General features: G+C 63.0%; 7 protein-coding genes across 9 annotated transcripts; 2 read left to right on the forward strand and 5 right to left on the reverse strand.

Annotated features, from left to right (window-relative positions):
- Nucleotides 1-123: 123 nt before the first annotated feature.
- On the reverse strand, nucleotides 124-4350 carry APT1 (Adenine phosphoribosyltransferase). The gene is made up of 3 exons (XM_062767915.1): nucleotides 4234-4350; nucleotides 3668-3984; nucleotides 124-3611 (listed from the first exon to the last, which is right to left on the reverse strand). The coding sequence occupies exons 1-3, from the start codon at nucleotides 4291-4293 to the stop codon at nucleotides 3449-3451; spliced, it is 540 nt and encodes a 179-aa protein (XP_062623899.1). The 5' UTR covers nucleotides 4294-4350; the 3' UTR covers nucleotides 124-3448.
- On the forward strand, nucleotides 178-3147 carry LOC62_01G001424 (uncharacterized protein; the record flags this gene model as incomplete). Its single annotated transcript, XM_062767914.1, has 1 exon — nucleotides 178-3147. One exon carries the CDS (start codon nucleotides 178-180, stop codon nucleotides 3145-3147), a length of 2970 nt encoding a protein of 989 aa, XP_062623898.1.
- A 207-nt stretch (nucleotides 4351-4557) lies between the features above and the next one.
- Nucleotides 4558-6456, reverse strand: ARCN1 (Coatomer subunit delta). Its single transcript, XM_062767916.1, has 5 exons — nucleotides 6372-6456; nucleotides 6282-6321; nucleotides 6036-6226; nucleotides 4949-5997; nucleotides 4558-4897 (listed from the first exon to the last, which is right to left on the reverse strand). Exons 1-5 carry the CDS (start codon nucleotides 6372-6374, stop codon nucleotides 4615-4617), a joined length of 1566 nt encoding a protein of 521 aa, XP_062623900.1. The 5' UTR covers nucleotides 6375-6456; the 3' UTR covers nucleotides 4558-4614.
- Nucleotides 6457-6603: 147 nt separating this feature from the next.
- Nucleotides 6604-8622, reverse strand: LOC62_01G001427 (uncharacterized protein). The gene is made up of 2 exons (XM_062767917.1): nucleotides 8264-8622; nucleotides 6604-8211 (listed from the first exon to the last, which is right to left on the reverse strand). The coding sequence occupies exons 1-2, from the start codon at nucleotides 8568-8570 to the stop codon at nucleotides 6785-6787; spliced, it is 1734 nt and encodes a 577-aa protein (XP_062623901.1). The 5' UTR covers nucleotides 8571-8622; the 3' UTR covers nucleotides 6604-6784.
- Nucleotides 8623-9582: 960 nt separating this feature from the next.
- ANB1 (Eukaryotic translation initiation factor 5A-2) lies at nucleotides 9583-10710 on the forward strand. Its single transcript, XM_062767918.1, has 5 exons — nucleotides 9583-9665; nucleotides 9814-9837; nucleotides 10026-10155; nucleotides 10293-10552; nucleotides 10603-10710. Exons 1-5 carry the CDS (start codon nucleotides 9625-9627, stop codon nucleotides 10625-10627), a joined length of 480 nt encoding a protein of 159 aa, XP_062623902.1. The 5' UTR covers nucleotides 9583-9624; the 3' UTR covers nucleotides 10628-10710.
- Nucleotides 10711-11324: 614 nt separating this feature from the next.
- Nucleotides 11325-16199, reverse strand: LOC62_01G001429 (uncharacterized protein; the record flags this gene model as incomplete). Its single annotated transcript, XM_062767919.1, has 3 exons — nucleotides 11325-14360; nucleotides 14402-15381; nucleotides 15416-16199. The coding sequence occupies 3 exons, from the start codon at nucleotides 16197-16199 to the stop codon at nucleotides 11325-11327; spliced, it is 4800 nt and encodes a 1599-aa protein (XP_062623903.1).
- A 615-nt stretch (nucleotides 16200-16814) lies between these two features.
- pmp1_2 (Tyrosine-protein phosphatase pmp1) lies at nucleotides 16815-20744 on the reverse strand. 3 transcript variants are annotated; one of them, XM_062767921.1, is made up of 3 exons: nucleotides 20704-20744; nucleotides 17462-19223; nucleotides 16815-17402 (listed from the first exon to the last, which is right to left on the reverse strand). In XM_062767921.1, the coding sequence occupies exons 2-3, from the start codon at nucleotides 19216-19218 to the stop codon at nucleotides 16994-16996; spliced, it is 2166 nt and encodes a 721-aa protein (XP_062623905.1). In that variant the 5' UTR covers nucleotides 19219-19223; nucleotides 20704-20744; the 3' UTR covers nucleotides 16815-16993. The 3 variants fall into 3 exon arrangements, with proteins under 3 accessions (XP_062623905.1, XP_062623904.1, XP_062623906.1); XM_062767920.1 differs by lacking the exon at nucleotides 20704-20744 and adding an exon at nucleotides 20003-20074; XM_062767922.1 differs by lacking the exon at nucleotides 20704-20744 and having other exon boundaries at nucleotides 17462-19744.
- Between the last annotated feature and the right edge of the window lie 462 nt (nucleotides 20745-21206).

The raw sequence follows: 21206 nt of genomic DNA on the forward strand, positions 1-21206 counted from the left end.
GCTGGCTCCCGCCTACCTCCCACAGCCCACCCACCCTGCCCTCTCGCCGCCCACCGACCGAGCGACCGACTGCACCAAGCGCCAAGTCTGAGACAACATATGCACATCCCATCCCACCCAACAACCCTCCCTTCTCCAAGTCATCTGTCACAACCCACCACAAAGAGGCACAGTGCAATGCCTCCTCCGCCAGCGCCGCAAGCGCAGCAGGCAGAGCAGGCGCACACCCCCGCCACAGACGTCCCAGACGTTGCACCCGACACGGGGCCGCCGCCAGCCGTCACCGTCGCCGCCACCAGCACCACCGCTACCGCCTCCCCGGCGGCCGAGACATCCCCGACGACGACGAGCACCACCTCGCCGACGCTGACGCAGCCCCCGCCGACGCCAGCGACCAACGCGCGCCCCGACCCGGCCAACACGCGCGTGCTCCTCCGCTCGCTCGAGGAGCTGCGCGACTCGCTGTCCGTCCGCGTCGAGCAGCTGTCCCTCGCCGTCGACCGCCTGCGCGGCCAGGCAACCGAGCTCGAGCGCGCCGTCACCTCTGGCACGGCGCTCGCGCCCGGCTTTGGCCGCCCCGTCCACACCTCTGCGGCTCGCTTTGACCCCCTCCCGGCGCCGGCGTTGGCCACCCGCCGATACACGGTCCGCACGGTAGGCGAGGACGAACCTCCTTACGAGCCTGTGACGCAGCACACCCGCCGCACGGCGGCGCGGACGGGCTCGGTTGCCGCCGCTGCGGGTGGGCGTGGTGCCGCGCCGTCCCGCCTCGGTCCCATCACTCGCCGCGGAGGAGCGGCCGCAGCTTCAGCGGTGGCGGCGGCGACGACGACGACCGCAACGACCTCGTCGCCGTCACCCACCTCGCCAGCAGCGTCACGCTCAGTCGGACACCACCCCCGTGTGGGATCGTCGCCTACAAACCTCAAGGTGACGGCCACACAGCCCAAACCCATTGTTGTTCGCTCCCCTCGCCCTTCGGTCGAGCCTGCAGCGCCTGCGCCTGCAGTGACTGTTTCCGAAGACGGCGCCGAGTCGGGCACGTCCACACCGCAGGCTCACGCCACGGCTGTCTTTCCACCTATTGTGTCTAACGACGATGACACTGCCCCCCGCCTTCGCCCTCCACCACGTCTTGAGTGGACACTCAGCGCCGTCATGGAGAGGCGCCCGTCCCCTGAGCCGACGTCGGTACCCATCCGTCCTCGGAGAATAGCATCGGTTCTCGACCAGAACCGCGCCCCCACGCTGGCCACCCTGTCCGCGCGCGGCATCACGACCCGCGGCATGATGGTTCGCGAGCGACAGGGGCTCAATGCACCGGCACCCCAGACTGCGTCGAGCACCAGCTCGAGCGACTCGAGCAGCGACGAGTTGCTTCCATTCACCCAAGTCATGGCCCACAGGATACGCGAGCAGCGCACCGACTTTGCCGGCGCGTTCCGGTTCCAGGACGTCATTGCCGACCACCCGCCACCGCCCCGGGACATTGAGACACTCGACCGCGAGATCCAGCTCTACCTCACTCGTCTGGCGGCCTCTCAGCGCGAGTGGACCAGGGCGTGGGAGATGGAGCGCGACAGGGCGATGCAGGGCGGCCGTGTGCCAAACGAGTTCTCGGCGCAGCGTGAGAGCGCCATGCGCAATCATGTCGCCAACTCACACAGGCTGTGGTACCTCCTCAGCCGCCGCGCGAGCCGCCGCGGTCCCCGTGATCGTGACGCGGTCGACAGCCAACTTGCTGTTGATGCCACCACCACGACCAGACTCCCAGTTCGTGATTACCCATCTTCTCCACGAGCTGCCAACCGCCCAGTCAGTGTCTACGCCGGTACCGCTCCTCCCATTCCGAACGACGCGACAATCGAAGACATGGAGCGCCGCTGGATCGAGAGGATCGAGCGTGAGCGAGCCGGCGGCCCTTCCGAGGCAAGCGAGGACCAGTTTGAATTCGAGTACTACCGCAACTACCTGTACGAGAACCGTCGCTCGCGGCGCTCGTTATCGTCCACGACCGACGACAGTGGCGATGCCAACGACTCTTGGCCACAGCGCCGCCTCGAGCTCCTCGAGTTAATTGCCCAGTCCCGCTCGTATGTGACGGGTACGGCGGCGGCGACGACGACGGCGCCGACCTCCGCACCGACCACAGCCCCGACCACCGCGCCGAGCGATGAGGCTGAGGACCGCAGCAGCTTCAGGCTGCCATCAGTGGCCGTTGACTACGTCAACGCCATGAGAGAGAGGGAGGCCACAGATGCCGCAATCTCAGGCGTCTTCAATCTCCCCGCCTCGATTTCATCGGGCAACCCAGGCGAGGACGACTTTTGGCACACGCGCAGACGCGACCTGCTCGAGTACATTGAGCAGTCTCGCGCCAGAGTGCATGACATGGCCCGCGAGCTGTCGCCCAGCGTCCTCCAGGAGGAGCGCCCAGCGTTGCGCCGCGTCCTGGAAGGCCTTGAGCGCATGCTTGCGCTCGACGACGACATGTCGCCCGACATGCGTGCGCGTCTTGAGCGCCTCGCGGCGCGTGAGCGCGAGTTGCTTCGCGACATTGGCGAAGAGCCGCCCGCTCCCGTCCAGCGCTCGGCCATCGAGAGCCTTGCGAGCGTCGAAGTTACGACTCGCCGTGGCGACAGACAGAGACAAGTCGTCGAAAGGATCGAGCGCACGCGCTCGAGACTGCGCGAGCTGTCGAGAATCCACCGCGACCTGAGCACTGTGCGTGCCGGCATGGGGCTCGCCCCCGCGCCCCGCAGCGCCCAGTCGCCTCTGTTTACCCGGCGCGACAGCGACGCCGAGACTGTCGTGCCTGATCTCGGCTCGCCGGAGGAGACTTTCTGGGCGGCTGACGAGGAGGCCGATGCCGACGCCGATGAAGCTGAGCCTGCCTCTGGTCCGACGACCGGCTCGAACTCGGACGCGCAGCTGCGCTCGTCGCTCATGTCCCTGTCGCTTTCTGCCGACTCTGACGCGAGCTCAGAGCCCGAGTCGACCGACGCCCGCGAGGGTGTGCGCACCTTTGCGTTTGAGGACGACGGCGTCGCCGACAAGGAGGGCGGCCTGCTCGCTGCCGAGACGTGGCCCTCGGCGCCGGCGCTCCCCCGCCGAGTGCGCCGCTACGTCTCGCTTGTTGATTTGTGAGATACCCAGCATGCGTGTGTGCCCGCGCCCGCACTACTACGACTATTACCATTGTACGAACCGACATTATTGTGATCCACCACGCCCCCGACCCACCTATTATGACAAGACACCACACGCACCCCAGACTGCTGCACCAACGACACCATTGCCGACCCGGCTTCGGCCCGGCCTCGACCGCCCCCATGTCCTATCATCTGTATTCGCCCGTTGTTCATGTGTCTATGTGATGAGATATTCATGCAAATAGTTCTATGAGCATGCGCGCGGCCGGAGGCCGTGCCAGAGCCGTCGGGACGGCCTAGTCCTCGGCGTCGACGATCGAGTAGACGGGCGCGTCGAGCTTCTCGTGGCCCTTGAGGAAGGAGAGGCCCACGACGAAGAGGTACTCGAGGGTGACGCCGCCCGACTTCTTGATGAGCTCGCCGGCGGCGGTAGCGGAGCCGCCAGTGGCAATGAGGTCGCTGGCCGTGCGTCAGCCCTTTCTTTGCCCTGCTGCCTCGATCCCCACGCTACTCACTCGACAACAATGACCTTCTGGCCGGGCTTGATCGCGCCCTCCTGGATCTCAAACACGTCGGTGCCGTACTCCTTGGCATACTCGGCCTTGAAGGTGGCGCCGGGGAGCTTGCCGGCCTTGCGGACCGGCACGAAGGCCGCGCCGAGACGGAGCGCGATGATGGGGCCGAAGAGGAAGCCGCGGGCGTCGAGGCCGACAATGACGTCGGGCTTGACGCCGGCGTGCGTGGTGGTGATGTGGTTGATCAGGTGGGTGAGGAGCGTCTCGAAGGCGAACGGGTCGCGCAGGATCGGGAAGATGTCGAGGAAGGTGATGCCCTATAGAACCGAGCCGAGCGCAGCGAGGTGAGGCGAGGCGAGGCGGGGCGGGGTGAGGTGACGACGAGACGACGAGCGAAGCGAGTCGACGAGGATGGGGTCGGTCGGGCGACGAGGAGGTCGAGTCGTTGAGCATGGATAGACAAGAGCAACCAACAAGACCAGACAGAGACCACAGCCGCAGCAATCACAACAAGAGGCACCCGTCAGCAACAGCCCTGCACACCAACCACACCGCACGCAACCCACCTCCTTGGGGAAACCCGGGTGGACACCGAGGAGGGACTTGAGGTAAGCGACGTCGGACATGGTGATATGCGATGAACAGATAGTGCAGAGGCAACAGATGAACGCTGCTAAACGTGCGTGCTGGCGTGCGTCGTGGCCGACCTGCCGCGCCAAAATCTCGCTCGCGTCTGATCGCGCCATGCGGTCATGTTGGGCCAAAAATGGATCCTGCTTATCTGGAAACGGGTTATGTGGGGGGAAGCTGTGGGCGGCACTGAGCATACACATCGACAACCCCACTACGCCGTGTTGATGCACAACGTACCCCCCTCCCTCCCCCGGTCCTACAATATCGTGCATTCACTACGTCGCGTCGTCGCGGCAGCGCCAGCCGCACGCCCTCTAAACAATCTCGTACTTGTCCACCGTGAGGACCTGCTCCTGGCTGAAGACAATCTCCGAGCCATCCACCGCGCCCTTGGCCGCCACGATGCCAACATTGGCGAGCGAGCCAGCGGCCGCAAAGCCAACGTTGACGGGGAAGAAGGTGTCGGCGTCACCCTCGGAGCGGAACTCGAGCGAGCCAGAGGGCTCGTTGGCGTCAACCTCAGGAATCGTCCAGGTGAAGAAGCCGCGCTCGGCCTGCCAGTCACCCTCGCCGGTGACGACGGGGAAGGCGTCGTGGCTAAGGCTTGTTAGCATGTTGGGGGGCGCGGTGCTGGCACACGCTACTCACGGAATAGGAATCGAGATGACCACGTTGCGCAGCGTCAGGTGGCTCGCCTCGAGCTCGTACTCGATCGCAACGTCCGACGTGCCGTCGCCACGCGGTTGGGGCCACACCGTGACCGTAAGCGGCACTTTGCTCTCGTCCTTTGAAACGAGGCGCCAGCGGAGCACCGAGACGTTGGCCGGGAAGCTGCGCGACGCGTCCTTGAGCGCGACGACCTTGGTGCCAGAGCCGGCAAACTTGGCCAGGGAGGGGTGCTGCTTGAACTGCACCTCGGACAGGTCCTCGGCCGCGAGCTCGAGCTTGACCTTGGCCAGGTCGGCGTTCGTGTGCTGGAGCTGCAGCTCGCCCTTGAGCTCAAACTCCTTGAGGCCACCGTCGCGCAGCAACGTGACATCCAGCTGCTCCTTGATGAGCACGTGGATCTCCTCCTTGTCCACCTCGGGCAGCACGTCCGCAGAGACGGCGACCACTGGCTCGGGCTCGGGCTCGGGCTCGGGAATCGGTTCTGGCTCGGGCTCGAGCTCGGCCTCGTGGCCAAGCTGCGAGATGAGGTCGTTGGCCTTACCCTTCTTGCTGCCGAGCTTCATGCCCGAGCCGCGGAAGGCTGGCTTGGAGGCCGCCGCAGCTGGCGCTGGCGACGGCGTGCGGTACTCGTGCTGGGGTGTCTCGAAGCGCGGTGTAGACGACACGGGCGAGTAGCCGCCCGCCATGCCGCCCAGTCCGTGGCCGCCACCGCCGCCGTGACGGCTCGCCTGCGCCAGGCGCTGCTGCTCGCGGCGCTGCATCTCGAGCTGCTTGGCGCGGCGCTTGAGCTCCTCCTTGGCCTCGGCCTCCTTGTTGCGCGCAATAATCTCTTGAATCTTCTCCTCGTGCGACTCGCCCTCGAGCACGCTCCGCACCTGCGACAGCGTAACCTGCTCCTTGTATCCGAGCGAGACGACCTCGTCGAAGGCGCAGAGCAGGTCAAAGCTGTGATGCAAGATGGCGGCCTCGCTCATCGCGGGCGTGAGCGACGAGATGAGGCGCACGATCAGCTGGAGCGTGTTGATGTCCTGGCGGGTGAGCATGAGTAGCAGGCCTGGTAACCCACCTGGAGGATGTTGCTCCCCTTGTTGGTGATGAGCAGAACGTAGAGCTCCTCGAACGGCTGGTACACGAAGCGCACGTCGTTGGTCTCAACCGTTGTGTGCTGCGAGTTGGCCGGGATGAGCTTGGGGAACGACGCGAGCAGTCCATCGACGCGCGACCGGGGGATGGGGCGGAACTGCCTGGAAAGCAGGGCTGAGGGGGAGGTCAGCACGCGTAGTGTCAACAGTTGGGGCCGGTCAACACTCACGCTTTCCGCTCCGCGTGCAGATTGATGCTGCGAGGACAACCTGGAGGAGTTAGGATCTGTGGCATGGCTGCTTGCTCGAGTCGTGCTCACCATTTTGGGCTTGTTGTCGCTAACAGCAACTTGTTTCTAAAGTGGAGTTGTGGACGTGGTGTCGTGTCGTCGTGGTTGTGTGTCGTCGCTGGTCGCTGCACGCACGCTGTCACCGTTGACCGACATTGGCAGGGGGGGGGGCGGGCAGCGTGAACGGACGTGGAGGAGGGGCACGGAAGCAAATCAGGGACACGCCCACACCAACCGACGCGCCTAAATGGGGTGGATTGAATAAAACCCTACTATACATGCATTGCTTGCTACCTACATAGATCATCGTTGACGAGCACCATCTTTATACACATGTGATGAAGGGGTGGGGGAGACAGGGACGCCTGCAAGACGCGGCGCCGCACAAAACACTAGCCAGACAATGGCCACAAACTGGCCACTCCACTTCACGCACGCCACCTCTAATCCACGACCATCTCCCGCTTCACAGGCGAGCCGGCCCACTTGGAGGGCGACCCGCTACGCGACTTGGGCCGGCTGCCACCGCGTCCACTGTTACTCGAGCCGGCTGATGATGAGCGGCCCATTGGCTGGCTGTCGGGGAAACCGTAGTGCGAGCCGTTGCCGTTCGGCCGGGCACCTCCGCCACCGTTCGCGCCGGGACGAGGCGGAGAGCCCGCTGGTCCAGCGTCCACGGGCGTCTTTGGCCCACCCAGGCGGATCTTGATAGGTCCTGCTGGTGACGGGGCTCCAGCCGGGGGGAGCGGCGACAGGGCCCGTGCTGACGACGGTCCCGGAGACGGCCCTCGCGGGTCGACGACGCCAGGTGCCTTCTTGCTGAGTTTGACGCGCATCTCCTTTGCACCCTGCGATTCGCGAGGGACAGTCTCGCCGTTGACGCGACGAATGACCTTGCGGCCCTCGGGAAGGCTGCCGCCCATCCAGCGCTCTTTGCCTCGGGGTCCAGAGTCCCACGTGGCGCGGAGGAACACTTCTTGCTCCTCGCCTGTCACCTTGCCGCGGTACTTTGCGAGTGCCGCCTCGTCGGGTCCCCGCACGGGGTCGCCGTAGAAGATGGGTCCGTTGTCGTTGTTTTGCACTTGTGGCGGACGAAGGGACGTAAGGCGCTCGCGCAGCATCGGCGGTAGGAAAGGTGATCGTACTTGGCGGATGAGCGACGAGATGATGCCCGACTGGTTGGGGTTGACAGGGAGAAGTGTCTGCTGCAAGATATCCGAATGCGCTGCCACGATCGGCGTGATTTGTGGTGGAGGGAGCGCCTGTGCCAACGAGTCTTTCGTGCTGAACACGTCCGGATTGGCAACCGTCAGCCGGAGAAGATCAGCCGCCTGTCGTCGACCGTCAGCCTGGCGGAAGGCCACAGATGGCTCAGTGGCCGTTGCTTCGTATGTCTTGAGGAGCGAGTTGAATGACGAGGGTGCGGGCGGGAGTGGGGCCCTCGTCGCCGGTTTTGGTGGGTCAACAAACTCGTGTGAGACTCCGAGCTGCGATGCGTTGTACGCCACTGGTCGCCGGTATCGATCCGCAACCGACTGTGTTTCCGGGACCGCTTCGATGGGCGCCAGCGCGCTCGTCGGGTCGAACACTGATCCGCCCGTGTCACTCGGCAATGGCGGGAGCCAGGACATGTCGGGCGATCGTGGCCGGTACGATACTCGCAGCGGCGAAGCGGCTTCCGACTTGACGGGTGCCGACGACGAAGCTTCCGTCTTGGGGTCCACGTCCATCGGCTCGTCCTCGCTCTCCTCTTCTTCATCCGAGTCGTCCTCGTCCTCCGCGGCGACCTCGTTGTCCTCAGCATCGCTGTCGACCGGTACGAACCGCAGCTCGACATCCTCAGGAGCTCCGAGTCCTTCTTGCAGAGAGTCTTTTCCATATTAGCGCACAGATCCTCGGATTCCCATCAGTCTCGGCCTCACCTCCCAGCTCGCCGAGCTTGCCACCGGTGAGGACGACCTCCTTGTCGAGATCTGCTGTCCACTCCTCGAGCTCGGCGACTCCTCCGACGCCCATGTCCTCGAGGGCTGTGACGACATCGATAGCAGCGACCTTGGTGCGTCCAGCCAGCGCGGCGCGTTCGGTACATGCTGCGGCAATGGTCTGGAGGTATCGTGCGAGCGCTGATGACAACGTCATGGACGCTGCACGCGACGTCGACGCGAATCCCGCTTGCGCCAGCGTGTGCAGCGCCACGATGTGTAGCACGGCATCTGGAGACGCGGCCATGGCCAATGCGTGGGCGAGGGATGCGCTGCGTGGTTGGGAGAATTAGAGTGGGACAGGTAGTTGGTGTGAGTGAGTCTAAGTGCTTGTTGTCGTGATGCTCGACTGGACCGAGTGCCCTGAAGCGGCGACAGGCGAAGCCGGAATCGCCACCCTGCGGAAATAGTCGGCGTTTAACACGTGGCTGCTGATAAGGGTGGTGATTAGGAGCAGATTAGGATTTAGGTGATTAGAACCTGGGGTACTGTCAGTCTGGTCGCGTGCAGAGGCTCACTCTTTATAGCAAGCCAGCGGTGGCTTGCCGAGGAATGAACCGGGGCCTCGTGCACGACCACCAGCTTTCGCCAGGCAGGCCACCACACACAGCAGTGAAATGGATTGTGGTAATGTGAAACAAAGAGACTTGCTACCAACAATGGTGGTCGAGGTTGACCAGTGCCTGATGGCTAGGTTGGGTTCCGCAGGCAGCAACAAAGGCAGACAAAGGGGGTGGTGGCTCCACACACAAGACGCGTTCATTGTCTGCTGCAATACGACCACAGGCCATTTAGGGGCAACCTGTTTAGGGACATTCAAAAGGCTTGATTAGCGACAGCGCATTCCAAAAGTGCTTGGCGGTCAAGGCCGGCGTACCCCACCCACCAGCCGCTTGTCCACAGTCGTTGAATGCTCGCCCTCATGCATTCGAGTTGAGCGCAGACCGGGTACCTTGGCACAGGCCCAGCTCACATGCATGCCCCCTCGCCATGGTCTGCGTGCGAAAGAATGCATTGACGCAACGGTTAAACGACTGGGCAAGGGCAAGGGTCGCTTGGCGCCAATGCCCATTTCGCCGAAACGCCGTCGAGGTGGATATTTTTTGGTGAGGGTGGACCCCCTGGCTGTGATGCCAGCCAACGCACAGTGGGAGACAGACGAAGGGGGGGGGAAGGCTTGCACTGCTGGGCGAGTCAGAGTCGTCCCCACCCTGGCGCGGCGCCAGCTTCATCATCGACGTCTCATCCGCCCTTTCCTTCCTCCATCTTTTTCACTACCCTCTACAACTAAAAACACAAAAATGTCTGACGACGAGCACCACGAGACGTTCGAGGCCGCCGGGTGAGTAGCTCTGCACTGCCGTGCTCGTCTTGGCTGCGACCGTTTTGCTGCATTCGCGGCGGAAGCACCAGTCTGCCGACCAGACAGCACGAGACAGCAACCTTCACCCATGCCCCCCCCGCCGCAGACAGCTGCTAACGCTCCCCAGTGCCGGTGCCTCGCTCACCTACCCGTACGTATCGCGCCGAGCACGCGCGCGCTCTCGTCGGCGGCGACGCCGACGACCAGAGCGAGGACTCCCAGGACCATGGCATCGCGTGGAGTAGCACTTGAAATTTCAAAACGAATGTTTACCCACGCGCTTTGACATGGTCCTCGGATCCCCGACAATGCCCCCCACAAAGACTGACAGTCTCGCAGCATGCAGTGCTCGGCTCTCCGCAAGAACGGCCACGTCGTCATCAAGGGCCGCCCCTGCAAGATTGTCGACATGTCGACCTCGAAGACCGGCAAGCACGGTCACGCCAAGGTCCACCTTGTCGCCATTGACGTGAGTGGAGAGAGTGGGGCGCCGGCCGCGCTGGCCGGCCCTAGCACGCACGCGCACAAGCGCACCCACACACACACACACACACACACACACACACACACACACACACCCCGCGCCGTACTGACACTCTTGCCCAGATCTTCACCAACAAGAAGATGGAGGACATCTCGCCCTCGACCCACAACATGGACGTCCCCAACGTCCGCCGTACCGAGTACCAGCTCCTCGACATCCCCGACGGATTCCTCTCGCTCATGGACGGCGACGGCAACTCGAAGGACGACGTCAAGGTCCCCGACACCGACCTCGGCAAGGAGATCGAGGCTGCCTTCGAGGAGGGCAAGGACCTCATGGTTACCATCATCTCGGCCATGGGTGAGGAGCAGGCCATCTCTTGGTGAGTAGCGTCTTGAACACTTGACTGCGCACAAGCTAACACTGCATCAGGAAGGAGGCCCCTCAGGAGAAGTAAATGGTGTTATGCACCCCTTTACTGTCGTAGTTTAGCATTTGATGGGTCTGTTGCATCCAATCGAACCTATATGTGGAGTCGAGCAGCCTCGGCGAGGTGTCAGGTGCCACACTGATGTGCCACTAACTTTAACGGGGCTTTGGCGTCGCCTCCCGCGCCCTCCAGGGCCAGAGAGCACAGTCTCGTCGTTGCACAAGCTGCACTGCTCGTCGTTCTCGCTGACCCCGAGCACCACCACGCACCGCCAGCGACCATGAAACCCGTCGCACCCGGTTGGACCTGGTTCCCGAAGAAAAATGGGCGGCACCAAATCCTGGGCGGGGCCAGCCACGTCACATCCCTGAGATGGGGGTGCTCGAATAAGGCCGCGATGGTGGTGGAGAGGCCGGAGAGGCGGAGAGGTGTACGCGCGGTGTGGAGGCTGTCCACTGGTGGCAGGCAGCAGGCATTTGGCCATGCTCGGCAGCGCGAGCTGGGATAGAGCACTTCTGGTCCTCTCTTGTCCTTATTGGAGGTACAAATGCCATTTGATAGGTACTACACGATTCCTTGCCTGGTCGAGGGGCAGAATGGGCGTTACAGACCAGGCAGCTAGACCTCAAGACGCCACACCCCAACCTGCACCCTGCCAAACATCTTGTCACACTCGTCCATTCATAAGTCGTAAAAGTAATCTACAGTTCTGACAGTTGGGATATTACACACGGATAACTGGGCCATTCGAAGCCTTGCTGCGGCGCTTCCGTCCGCCAAGCATGTAGCCGGGTCCCGCGTTCTCCTTGTCCACACTGACGAGGCTGACGCGCGAACCGCCCATGGAGTTGGACTTCTCCGAGAGCACCGACAGCGCGCTGCGCCCGCTCTGCGTGGAAGTCTTGGACTGCTTCGGGTGGCCAAAGGTATCGGTCGAGGGGCTGGCACGGTGTCCCGTTCCGACTTCGTAGCCCGACACGCCGGCGTGCACCTCGTGGTTTGACGCGACGGAGAAGCGGTGGGACGATATGAGCGACTCGCGGTACTCGCTGTAGCGCCGGTCCACTGGCGCAAGGACGCGGGTGCTAGCCTGGCTCGGCGGACGAGGAAGGGGACGCGTTTCGAACTCGGTTTCAGTGGGAGACGGGCTCCTTGGCTTCGCCTGGATGAGCGAGTTGCGTTTGGCGACTTCCTCGACGAGTCTGAGTGGCCTGAGACCTGACTGGGCGGTTGGAGTCGCCGGGGTTGATGGGCGGTGGACACTTGAACGAGCTCCACGGTCTGGCGTTGGTGACGGAGGGCGTTCCACCATTGACCTGGTCGAGTGACCAGCGTCGCTGGAGCCGCCGTGGCCGCCATCGTCGCTGCTGTCGTGACCGCTGTCGCTCGACAACGGGGCACCGGGTAGCGAGCCAAGAGCCTCGGTGCTCAGTGTAATCACGCTTGCTCGTATCGCACGGCCAACAGTTGCCTTGTAAGTCTCGCCAAACGACGTGTCCGAAGTGATGCTCGTGTTCGAGTCCTTGGGCTGGAGGTGGCGGTCGGCCTGAGTGTCGAGGGCCGACGGCAGAGAGCCAAAGTAGGAGTCGGTGTGCGAGTTCTGCGGGAATGCGGCAAGGGGCGGAGGGTGCGGGTGAGCGGCTGGAAGGGGGACGTTGGCTGACACAGGTGGCTTGTAGAGGTAGACGGGGAGCGACGGCATCGGCGGCAGCGGAGGAGGGAAGGGACCGAGGGACTCGTCGGTCGTCGTGGCGTGCTCCGAGTTGGTGCCCGACGCGGTTGAGAGGGTTCTGGCGCGGCTCAGAACAGATTGAATAGATCTCACGCTTGGCGACGAGCGGAGCGATCTCAGGCTGGCCTTGATGCCCGAGCTTGTGCCGGCCGAGGTGGTGTATCTGTCTCCCTGAGAGCTGTCCATCTCGACAACACTTTCCATTTCGCCCGTGCCACTTGTAGTAGGCGCGGTGACGAATGACGCCTGGTTGGCAAACGAAGCGGTGGCTCGAGGCGGGGTGTAGCTGGCAGAGTTGTCCGAATCGCCAACTGCCACGACCAGTTCGACAGGCGGCTCGCGGTAGACGATGCTTGCCCTTGCACGTCTCGGGCCGACTGTAAACGAAACGTACGTGTCGTTGTCAGAGATGGAGCGGGCGCGGGACGCGGGGGTGCCACTCGCAGGCGTACTGCGGTAGCCGCTGGTGTTGGTGAATGCCTGAGCGATGAGAACGTCGCGCATGAAAGACGTGTTCTGCAGCGACGCCCATTCGGCAGCCGCAGCCGGGTCGTCCCCGAGCAGGAGACGTGCCAGTGCAGCATTGTTGGCGATGCTCATGTCCATCTCGTTGGAGGCGGTGATGGCCTCGGCCGTGTCCATGTAGATGCGCTGCGAGGGTGCCGTGGAGATGCGAGTCAAAGTCGGCACAGGAGGCAGATCAACACCCATGTCTGATGGACGCGAGAAGAAGTCGCCGCGAGAGAAATCAACCGCTGGCAGCGAAAGGCTTGATGCCTGGCGGATGTGTCCGCCACGGACGTACGGTGTCGAGCTCATCGGCGCGTGGCTGTCAGTCGAGAGGTCGATCGAGGAGAAGTTACGGCGGTGCTTCTTGCTACTGCGGCGGCGGTGCGAGTATGGCGTCGCAGAGGCAATGTTGTCGAGAGACGGGCTGAATGGGAGGCGTACGTCTGGCTGGCTGTCGGACGGCACCGACTTGATCGTTGACGGCTTGGAGCGGCCGAGGCCGACCTTGGAGGCCGAGCTCTTCTTGCGCATAGTTACAGCGTTCTTGAGGCTGGTCGTAGACCTAGACTTCTTGGCTGTCTTCTGTTCAGCCGGCTTGCGTGGTGAGAGAAGTGCAGGGAGGAGTGCGGCCGGCAGCCAACCCAAGTGGCTGTTTACCTTCTCCTCCTGTCCTTCGAGGCCGAGGATGAACGAGGGCGAAGCCGAAAGGCGAGCAACCGATGCCGTCCGAATCTCGACGGCATGGTCGTGGGCGTCGTGCGAGATGCCGCTGTTCCGAACGGTCGAGTGTGGCGGCGATGCGGCGCCGGCAGGGAGTTGTGTGGCGGCTCCTTCAATTGTCTTCTCCTCGTCCACGACAGAGATGTCACCAGCGAGCATCGATACGATGCCACCACGAAGGCGCTTCAGCATTCCGCTGTTGCGACGCGTGTCCTCCATGACGCAGAGAGCAGGGGCCGGCTTGAGCATCTCAACAGCGCGGCCAGTGGCACTCAGCCCCTCCCTCGCCTGGCCATTGGCACACCAGACTTCCTGCGAGCGCCGCTTGTCCATGTTCTTGAAAGTGGACTCGGCAGCCTTCTCAACAGCTTCGAGCTCGGCACCGTTGTACATTGTGTGACGGCGCTGCTGTGTAACCGCGAATGGGAGCTGACTCGGCGGGGAGTAGCCGGGTACCCGTGGAATGAAGCCGAACGTTGTGAGGGAAGGCTTGGGACGGAGAACCTTGTCGGTGCGAAGCTCGCCACCGTCAGTGCGGAATGGCTGCTTGAGCGGTGGTGTGAGCTTTGGCGAGAGATCGAGGGGGAAGGGCAGGTCGACTTCAGCCATGAGTGCGAGCGAGACGTGGGTGTCCGCCGAGCTCGTGGACGTCTTCTTGCGGTACACCTGTGCCTTTCCGCGCGAGCGCATGAGGTAAGAAGCTAGGCAGAGAACCGGTGCAGGAAGGGTGATAGACGCTGCGAAAGACCAGAGCGCAGCAGTGGTGGGACCGAACACGAGGAGCGGCATGTCAAGGGCCTGTGGTTGGTTAGCATTCTTTCACCGTCTTCTTAACCCACATAGCAGGCAAGAACGCAGAGGACAGCCAGAGACACGGCCCCGCGGTCGCTCTTTCCCCAATCGTCAACCCGCTCACCGCCAGGGAGCACGGTAACCCAGTCGCCAGTAACCCAGTAGTCGAGGTAGAGCTCGACGTCGTGATCGTCATGGAGGACCCACGTGTCGCGGGGTGTCTGTGAGGTAGGCGTGGGTGGGAGTGGGAAATCGGCAGGGAGGGGCAGGGGTGGCGGTGGGCGGTGAGACGTGCGCTTCTTCGGCGTATGCATGGTCGAAAGCGAAGGCTGAAGCATGCGGCGACCGTCGAGCAGAGACGTGGTCGACTCTTGGCGGTGAATAGCCACGTCCATGTGGTCGAGCTCCTGTGGCTGGAGGGCAGGCGTCATGAGGCGCGTATAGGCCGTGCTGGGCGTCGGGAGGTAGTCACTCGACGCGGCCAGTGTCCACGTCGAGCCACGCGGAATGAGAGCCGAGTGCGAGACCATCGAGGCTGGTCCCTTCAACGATGCGGTGCTAGGCAGGCTAGGCAGCGGGGGCATGGACGCAATGGACTCGAAACCGCGCGGGAGTCGCTGGAAAGGGCTGGCCTCGTACTCGCCGAGAATCGAACCCCCGGCCGATGCGGTGACGAACGAGTGCGATGTGTTGGACGAGCTGTTGGTGACCGTGGTGTCGGGGTTGGAGATGTTGACGTTAGAGCTGGCGTCTGCATATGCTGGCGGGGACCCCAGCGGCATGGATGCCGAGCGGCTCCTCACTGCCGCCGGCTTGGGCTTCTCGGGCGACTCAAACGTCCACTCGGGGACGGAGGCGTGCGAGTCGGCCGAGTTGCGGGACGAGATCCACGACGTCGGCGATCCATTCTGCGTTTTGCTGCGGGTGCGCTGGCGCTGGGGGGTGACGGTACGCTCGTCCTTGGTAGGTGGCGTCGGCGCCTCGGTCGACAGCGAGAAGGAGCTCTGCTGCATCGTGTCGTTGTGCGCTGGCGTCAGCCCCGCCACTCTGCCACCACTCACAGAAAGAAGTCAACCAGCTACTGCCCTCCATCATGTGGCGCATCGCCTCAGCACTCGTATCGGCCAAAGGACTGTCTGGGCGTGACGGGAGGAAGATCGGCCCACGCGGCTGCCGGCGGGCTTTGTACACCCCGGCCGCAGTGAGACCGATACTCGCCGCAGCGAGGGCCGAGGTCGTGCCAAGCAGGATCTGGCGGGCATACGACGGCATCGTGCCGGCCAGCGTTGCCGCAACAATGGTGGGGATGAATGCGAGGGGAAAGATACGCGGGAACACAGAGGCGTGGGTGACCCCTCCGCCAGCTAATAACCAGTTGGCGAAGCGGCGAGTGTTTGTGTCCTTCTCGCGGGCCTCGACCACCGGCACCGACGCTGGCGGCTCGCCCTCGTTCCTGCCCGCACCGGCCGCCCCCAGGGCGAGGGAGTAACCTGCCATGAGCGCAATGCAGGCGGGTACGGGTGTGAGGGCGACTGCGAGGGCTACAGTGGAGCCAGAGCCGGCAGCGAGAAAGACCCAGCCGCCGACGAGGGCGACGGCGGCGTGCGCCGCGAGCGTGAGGCTGATTGCGCCGCGCAGACCGAGCTTGGAGTAGAACGAGGGCTTGGTGTCGCGCGGCGGCAGCCCGAAGAACTCGCGCGGCAGGTTACGCTTCGCTGCCGGGACGAGGAGCGACTTGATGTTGAGCGACGGGAGGAGCGAGAGCACCGGCCACAGCTGGTACACCAGCAGTGCGGCGAGCAGCGCCGTCGCTGTGACTGGGAGAGCCACTTGGGCGACGTCCATTCGAGGGGTGGTGGTGGTGGAGGAGGAGGGGGGAGAGGTAGAGTAGAGTGTAGTTATGATGTGCTGGAGTGTTTGGTGTTTGGTGATGAGGATGTGTGTGTGTGTGTGTTGATTTGCGAGAGAAGCAGAGCTAGTCAATGTTGGATGATGATGCGTCGTGCGTTTTGTGTGTCGCCGGGGCAGTGACAGAAAAGAAAGCAAACACGTTAGTGGAGTGGATCAGAGCGTCAAAGTGGTCATGTTTGTGTCGACGACGGTGCGGGGCATGAGAGGGCGTGAGACGTCACAAGGGCACGCAGAGGGCGTGTGTGTGGCCTGTGTGGTCATGAAAGCGTCAGTCGTTGTGCAGGTGTGTGCATCGCCCAGTCCAGACGATCACTCAACCTTGTTAGGGGGCGAGCGAGTAGCGGAGCCGTTGGTCCGCTGTTTGGTTCGCCGACCACCATTTGCACCTCGGACCCCACCACTGCCACACAGACCTTGCTAAGGACCCACCCACCCTTAGTCGCCTTTCGCACCAACCGCGTCGTTGCTTGCACCCAATCTTTAGCCAAGAAGAACAAAGCAGCACTGGCGTCAGTAGCTACAACTCTAGTCAAGATACTAGTATAACACATGGCCCATTCTCTCCCTCTCTCTCTAGGGTGGCCGACTCGATGATGGAAAATGGTTGATGGTGTCATTGTGGGGCCAGAAACGTCCGTATTGCTTGCTGCCCATGTCGTCGACGTCGTCTGGCTCGTGTCGAATGGATGTCCGTGCACTACTCCTTCTCACTTCACTCCCTCCTCGCTCTATTCTCGCCTCGCAGTACCCGCTCTGACCGACATGGCCTCGTCGAGGGCGCGGGCCTCATCCCACGCACCGCCTGGGCTGTCGACTTCCTCTCCAAAGGCACGTCGACGCTGTGCCCAGTCATCTTCGCTCTCCACTTCGACCAGTGTGGGCCATGTTGTTGTCCACGTCTTGCCACTCTTCTCGACGTGTGTCGATAGTAATGTCGACAGGTTGCGGGCGTACTCGACCAGCTGGAAGACGAGCGACACGTTGGGACCCATCCAAGCCGACTTGCCCTTGACAAAGTCGTAGGCGTCCTGCATGGTACGAAGATTGTTGAGTTGCTCTGGCATGGCACCAGCAGCCGCAAGGGTCATGACGTAGGCGACAGCTAGGGTTGCTGAGCGTGAAACACCGCACTGGCAGCTGAGGAGGTGGGTGGTCAGAGCAGAACGACCGTGTTGAACGTGTGCCAAAAAACTTACTGAATAATCACTGGGGTGCCAGCCTTGCGGCGGACCTCGAGCCAGCGGATGGCCTCCCAGAACCGCCACTTGTCGTCGGTCTCGTCACCACCGGTGTAGTCGCCTCCGTTGATGAGCTCGGTGAGCGAGGCAGTGTCGGGCACGTCGGCGAGGCCGGCTTCACCATGAGACCAGCGAAGATGGGCATAGTCGACTGCTGGTCGGTCGTCCTCGGCCGGGTATGACTTGATGACAACCTTGGGCTTCTTGGAGCCGGCAGTAACCGAGGGTTGGGGCCATTCCCAGCCGTCGTCTCTTGTAGACTCGTCAAACGGGTTCTCAATCTCCTGGGCGACGTTGATGACAGCCACGCGGGTCGCCGTCGGAGCCCAGACGTCCCAGCGCCAGAAGGAGTCTTCAGCGCCAAGCCACACGCCAGGAACGAGCTCAACCGGGCCGTCGCAGTATGGCTCAAACGAGGTTTGAGGATATCCCATGTCAAAGGATTCGCCGCTAATAGCAGGCGAAGTCGACGACAAGCTCAGCGAGTCGGTGGCTGAAGCAGACGAAGACGTAAGGCTGGCCGACGTTGACATGGGCGGGACGGCACTCGTGTCGGAACAAGAGCTTGAGACACTGGGACCGCTGCCGCGCTCCTCAATGGTGGGAACGCTCCGTAGGGAGGGGTAGGCCGACTGTGATGTCCGCGGGTCAGGGACTTCAGCATATGTTCCCGACGGTGTGCCCGCGCTCCGCATCCGGGCATGACCTCGGCTTCTCATTCCAGGATAGTGGTAGGGCGCGCCTCCAGGGGTCGGTGGGACAGGCATGTCGTCTCCGCCGGGAGGGTGAGTGATGAGGCTGAGAAGACTTGGCCGACGATGCGATTTGTGCGTGTTGCGGCCAAGCGACGTGACGGCAAGGGCTGGTGTCCGTGGTGGACCTGGTGTGAGCGGGGTTTGCGACGGTCCCGCTGCCTGCTGCGAGGCCGCGGTCGTCGGGGTCGGGGTCGAGTTGCCGGTCGAGGGAGTGGATGAGTTGTGGAAGGACGTTGCGCCGCCGAGGGACAAGGAGAGGCCCTTTGGGTTCAAACGTTTCAAGCTCAAGACGGGTGGGAGCGACGGGGGCGACGACTTGCGAGCCGAGAATGAGCTCTTGGGCGTGAGTGTGGATGTTGTTGAGGGGGTGGGGGCCTCTGCTGACAGCAGCTCCGTAGGCATGGGCGACGCGAGTCGGACATCTTGAATGCCGTTGATGAGGCTCGAGGTGAGCGGCGTGGTGGAGCGGGAGAAGGCCTTTGGCGAGGCGGGCATTATTGTGACGGTCTGTTCTCCACTATCTTCCAAGGGCTCGTTGCCAGAGCCCACTGTTGTTGGAGGGCCCATTGGAATGGACAATGAGAGGCGTAGAGGGGCAGGTCTGTGAGCGGAAACAGAGGAGGCTCGTCGGCGGGGTGAATCGCGCAAGGGGTGGCTGGGCTTGACGTTGCTCTCAGAGTCGCGTCTAAAGCGCTTCGCCGGGTGGAGCGCTGTCGACGACGACGGCGGCAGTGTGGAGACAGGGGCAGCGTCAAGAGCACGCGGCCGCTTCAAGACTGCAATAGGGCGACACTGGGCTGCTGTTGCCGTTGTCGATGGCGAGGGCGGCGCGGATGAGGATGAAGAAAGGGCGCTTCTCGGAATGGGGAGACGAGGTCGGGGCGAGGAGAGTTCGTGCGGGGAGACGGATAGCGGAGAGAGGTCGTGCGGTGAGGATGGTGGGAAAGGGAGGCAGAGCATCAGAACTGATGTACCAACGGGGTCGGCGGGGCGGTTGAAGGGGGTGGGTGAGTGGGAGGTGATGGTTGTGTTGTGGTTGTGATGGCGACCAGAGTGGCGCGAGTGGGTGAAATAGGTGCGAGATGAACGCGATGCAAGGTCGAAGTGCGAAGAGGAAATTGTTGTCAGCACATGGGTATTAAACGTGTTGTTGCGCGAGCGATGGCGACGAAGAGATGGCAAGGATCAAGAAGAATGCGAGGAGGAGCACAAGGGGAAGGGGGAGGTTGCTACTGCGACGGCGGCGGCGGCGGCGACGAGGACGAGGACAACGACTTCTTGCAAGAGAGCGCGAGAGTGCGTGGATACCGTCCGTCTTTGCCGTGGCAGTGCAGATGTGTGTGTTCAAGGGAGTTTGTTGTCACAGCTCTGAGACAGAAATGCACTGCGCTGGTGCTTGCCTGCTGCACGCTGCACGCGGCGAGGCGCGAGTCGCGAGTCGGTCGCTCGCGGCTGCTGCTGCAGTGAGGTGTGAGGGTTGAGGAGTGCGCGCGCGTGTCGCAACGCCAACTTGTAGGGTCAATCAAGCAACAGGGGGGGGGGGGGCAGGGGCAGACGGACAGGGGCTGGGACAGGGGTGGGTGCGCGGGGTGAAGGTTGGATGGGTGCGGTGGAGGCAGAGGGCCTGTTGCCTCACGCTCGGGCTAACGGCGGCGAGGGGGGGAAGGTGCGCAGGGAAGGCACCAGGGTGAGACGAGACGAGACGACGACTGAGAGGGGGGAGGGGGGGGGGGGCGACAATCACCTGCTAGACGTGCAGTGGCTGCTAGGCGGTTGCCACCATGACCATGACCATGAGAGGGTGGGGAGGGGGAAGGGCAAGGGGGTGATGGGAGAAAGAGTCAAGAGATGAGGAGGAGATGCAAGGTTGCCGTTCGAGACAACAAAGGAGAGTGTGTGTCAGATTGTCATGGTCGTGTGGGCGTGGTGGGGTGGGGGGGGAGACACGCAAGAGGCTGGAACAACGCCAACCCGCCAATGACGGAAAAAAGTAAAATGAGACAATGCAAGGTGGATCGCGGCGCTGCGCGGAGGCGGCGGCGGCGACGTGCACGACGATTGAATTGAGATGAGACCCGGAGTCCGAGGCCCGAGGATGTGCAGCAAGCAAGCAGCAGCAGCAGCAGCAGCAGCAGCAGCAAGCAACAAGTCTGGACAAAGGCAATCCCAAATCTCTCCCCCCCCCTCCCCCCTTCAACCCCTTCTTGCTCCCTGTTCGGTTGGGCACTGTCCGCCCCCGTTCACGGCCTGCGCCGCCGCCGCCCACGCCGCCTACGCCACGCCAACCGCAATACAATGTACCCGCCTAATTGTCACAGGCTGCGCCACGCCGCACGCGCCGGGACAGCGTGTTTCGAAGACACACCAGTGCACGCACGGCGCTCCCCTCGATCGAGTCGACGCAGGCAGGTATGCAGAAAGCAAGCTGCAAGGCAACTAACTCACCATGGCAGATGGGTGCGCACAGACTAGAGTGCAAAGGTGCGAGTTAGGGGCGAAAGCGAGTGAGCGCACACAAAAGTCACAGTGTCGTCGCGACGAGACGAGCCGACGTCGGTCGCTGAGCAGCGAGCGAGCGAGCGCACTTGTCGGTTGTCGTCGTGTCGTCGTGAAACGAAACGCAGGGCCTGGAGCGGGCGAGTGGGCGGGTGGGCGTGGGGCACGAGCTAAAGAGCTACGGCACGAGTGAGTGAGTGGGTGTGAATAAATGATGAGAATGAGCAATGTCAAGACGACGACAGGACTGGCCGTAAATCTTGGATGATTCATGACACACACACGCACGGCGGCATGATGCATAGAGTTGAGAGGGACAGCGGCAAGGCAAGGCAAGGCGACGAGAGAGGGAGAGGCGCCTCACCCGCACAACTCTGACATCCCACCCAGCCCGCGTTGGTTGTCGCCCCGCCTGCCTGCCTGCCTCCTGTCGGGTCTCCCCCCCCCACCGC

Source organism: Vanrija pseudolonga, chromosome 1 (genome assembly GCF_020906515.1).
Source record: "Vanrija pseudolonga chromosome 1, complete sequence".
Taxonomy (NCBI): Eukaryota; Fungi; Basidiomycota; class Tremellomycetes; order Trichosporonales; family Trichosporonaceae; genus Vanrija; species Vanrija pseudolonga.

Bases quoted from the DNA above. Each gene is read 5' to 3' on its own strand.
- LOC62_01G001427 (XM_062767917.1), bottom strand. From the start codon at position 8,570: ATGGCCGCGTCTCCAGATGCCGTGCTACACATCGTGGCGCTGCACACG. The intron at 8,212-8,263 runs GTGAGGCCGAGA...AATATGGAAAAG, and splicing joins CAAGCTCGGCGAGCTGGGAG to ACTCTCTGCAAGAAGGACTC.
- ANB1 (XM_062767918.1), top strand. From the start codon at position 9,625: ATGTCTGACGACGAGCACCACGAGACGTTCGAGGCCGCCGG. The intron at 9,838-10,025 runs GTACGTATCGCG...ACAGTCTCGCAG, and splicing joins GGTGCCTCGCTCACCTACCC to CATGCAGTGCTCGGCTCTCC. The intron at 10,553-10,602 runs GTGAGTAGCGTC...ACACTGCATCAG, and splicing joins GAGGAGCAGGCCATCTCTTG to GAAGGAGGCCCCTCAGGAGA.
- APT1 (XM_062767915.1), bottom strand. From the start codon at position 4,293: ATGTCCGACGTCGCTTACCTCAAGTCCCTCCTCGGTGTCCACCCGGGT. The intron at 3,985-4,233 runs GTGGGTTGCGTG...TCGGTTCTATAG, and splicing joins ACCCGGGTTTCCCCAAGGAG to GGCATCACCTTCCTCGACAT. The intron at 3,612-3,667 runs GTGAGTAGCGTG...ACGCACGGCCAG, and splicing joins CAGAAGGTCATTGTTGTCGA to CGACCTCATTGCCACTGGCG.
- pmp1_2 (XM_062767921.1), bottom strand. From the start codon at position 19,218: ATGCTCTGCCTCCCTTTCCCACCATCCTCACCGCACGACCTCTCTCCG. The intron at 17,403-17,461 runs GTAAGTTTTTTG...CCACCTCCTCAG, and splicing joins GGCACCCCAGTGATTATTCA to CTGCCAGTGCGGTGTTTCAC.
- ARCN1 (XM_062767916.1), bottom strand. The intron at 6,227-6,281 runs GTGAGTGTTGAC...CCTCCCCCTCAG, and splicing joins CTGCACGCGGAGCGGAAAGC to CCCTGCTTTCCAGGCAGTTC. The intron at 4,898-4,948 runs GTGAGTAGCGTG...AACAAGCCTTAG, and splicing joins GTCATCTCGATTCCTATTCC to CCACGACGCCTTCCCCGTCG.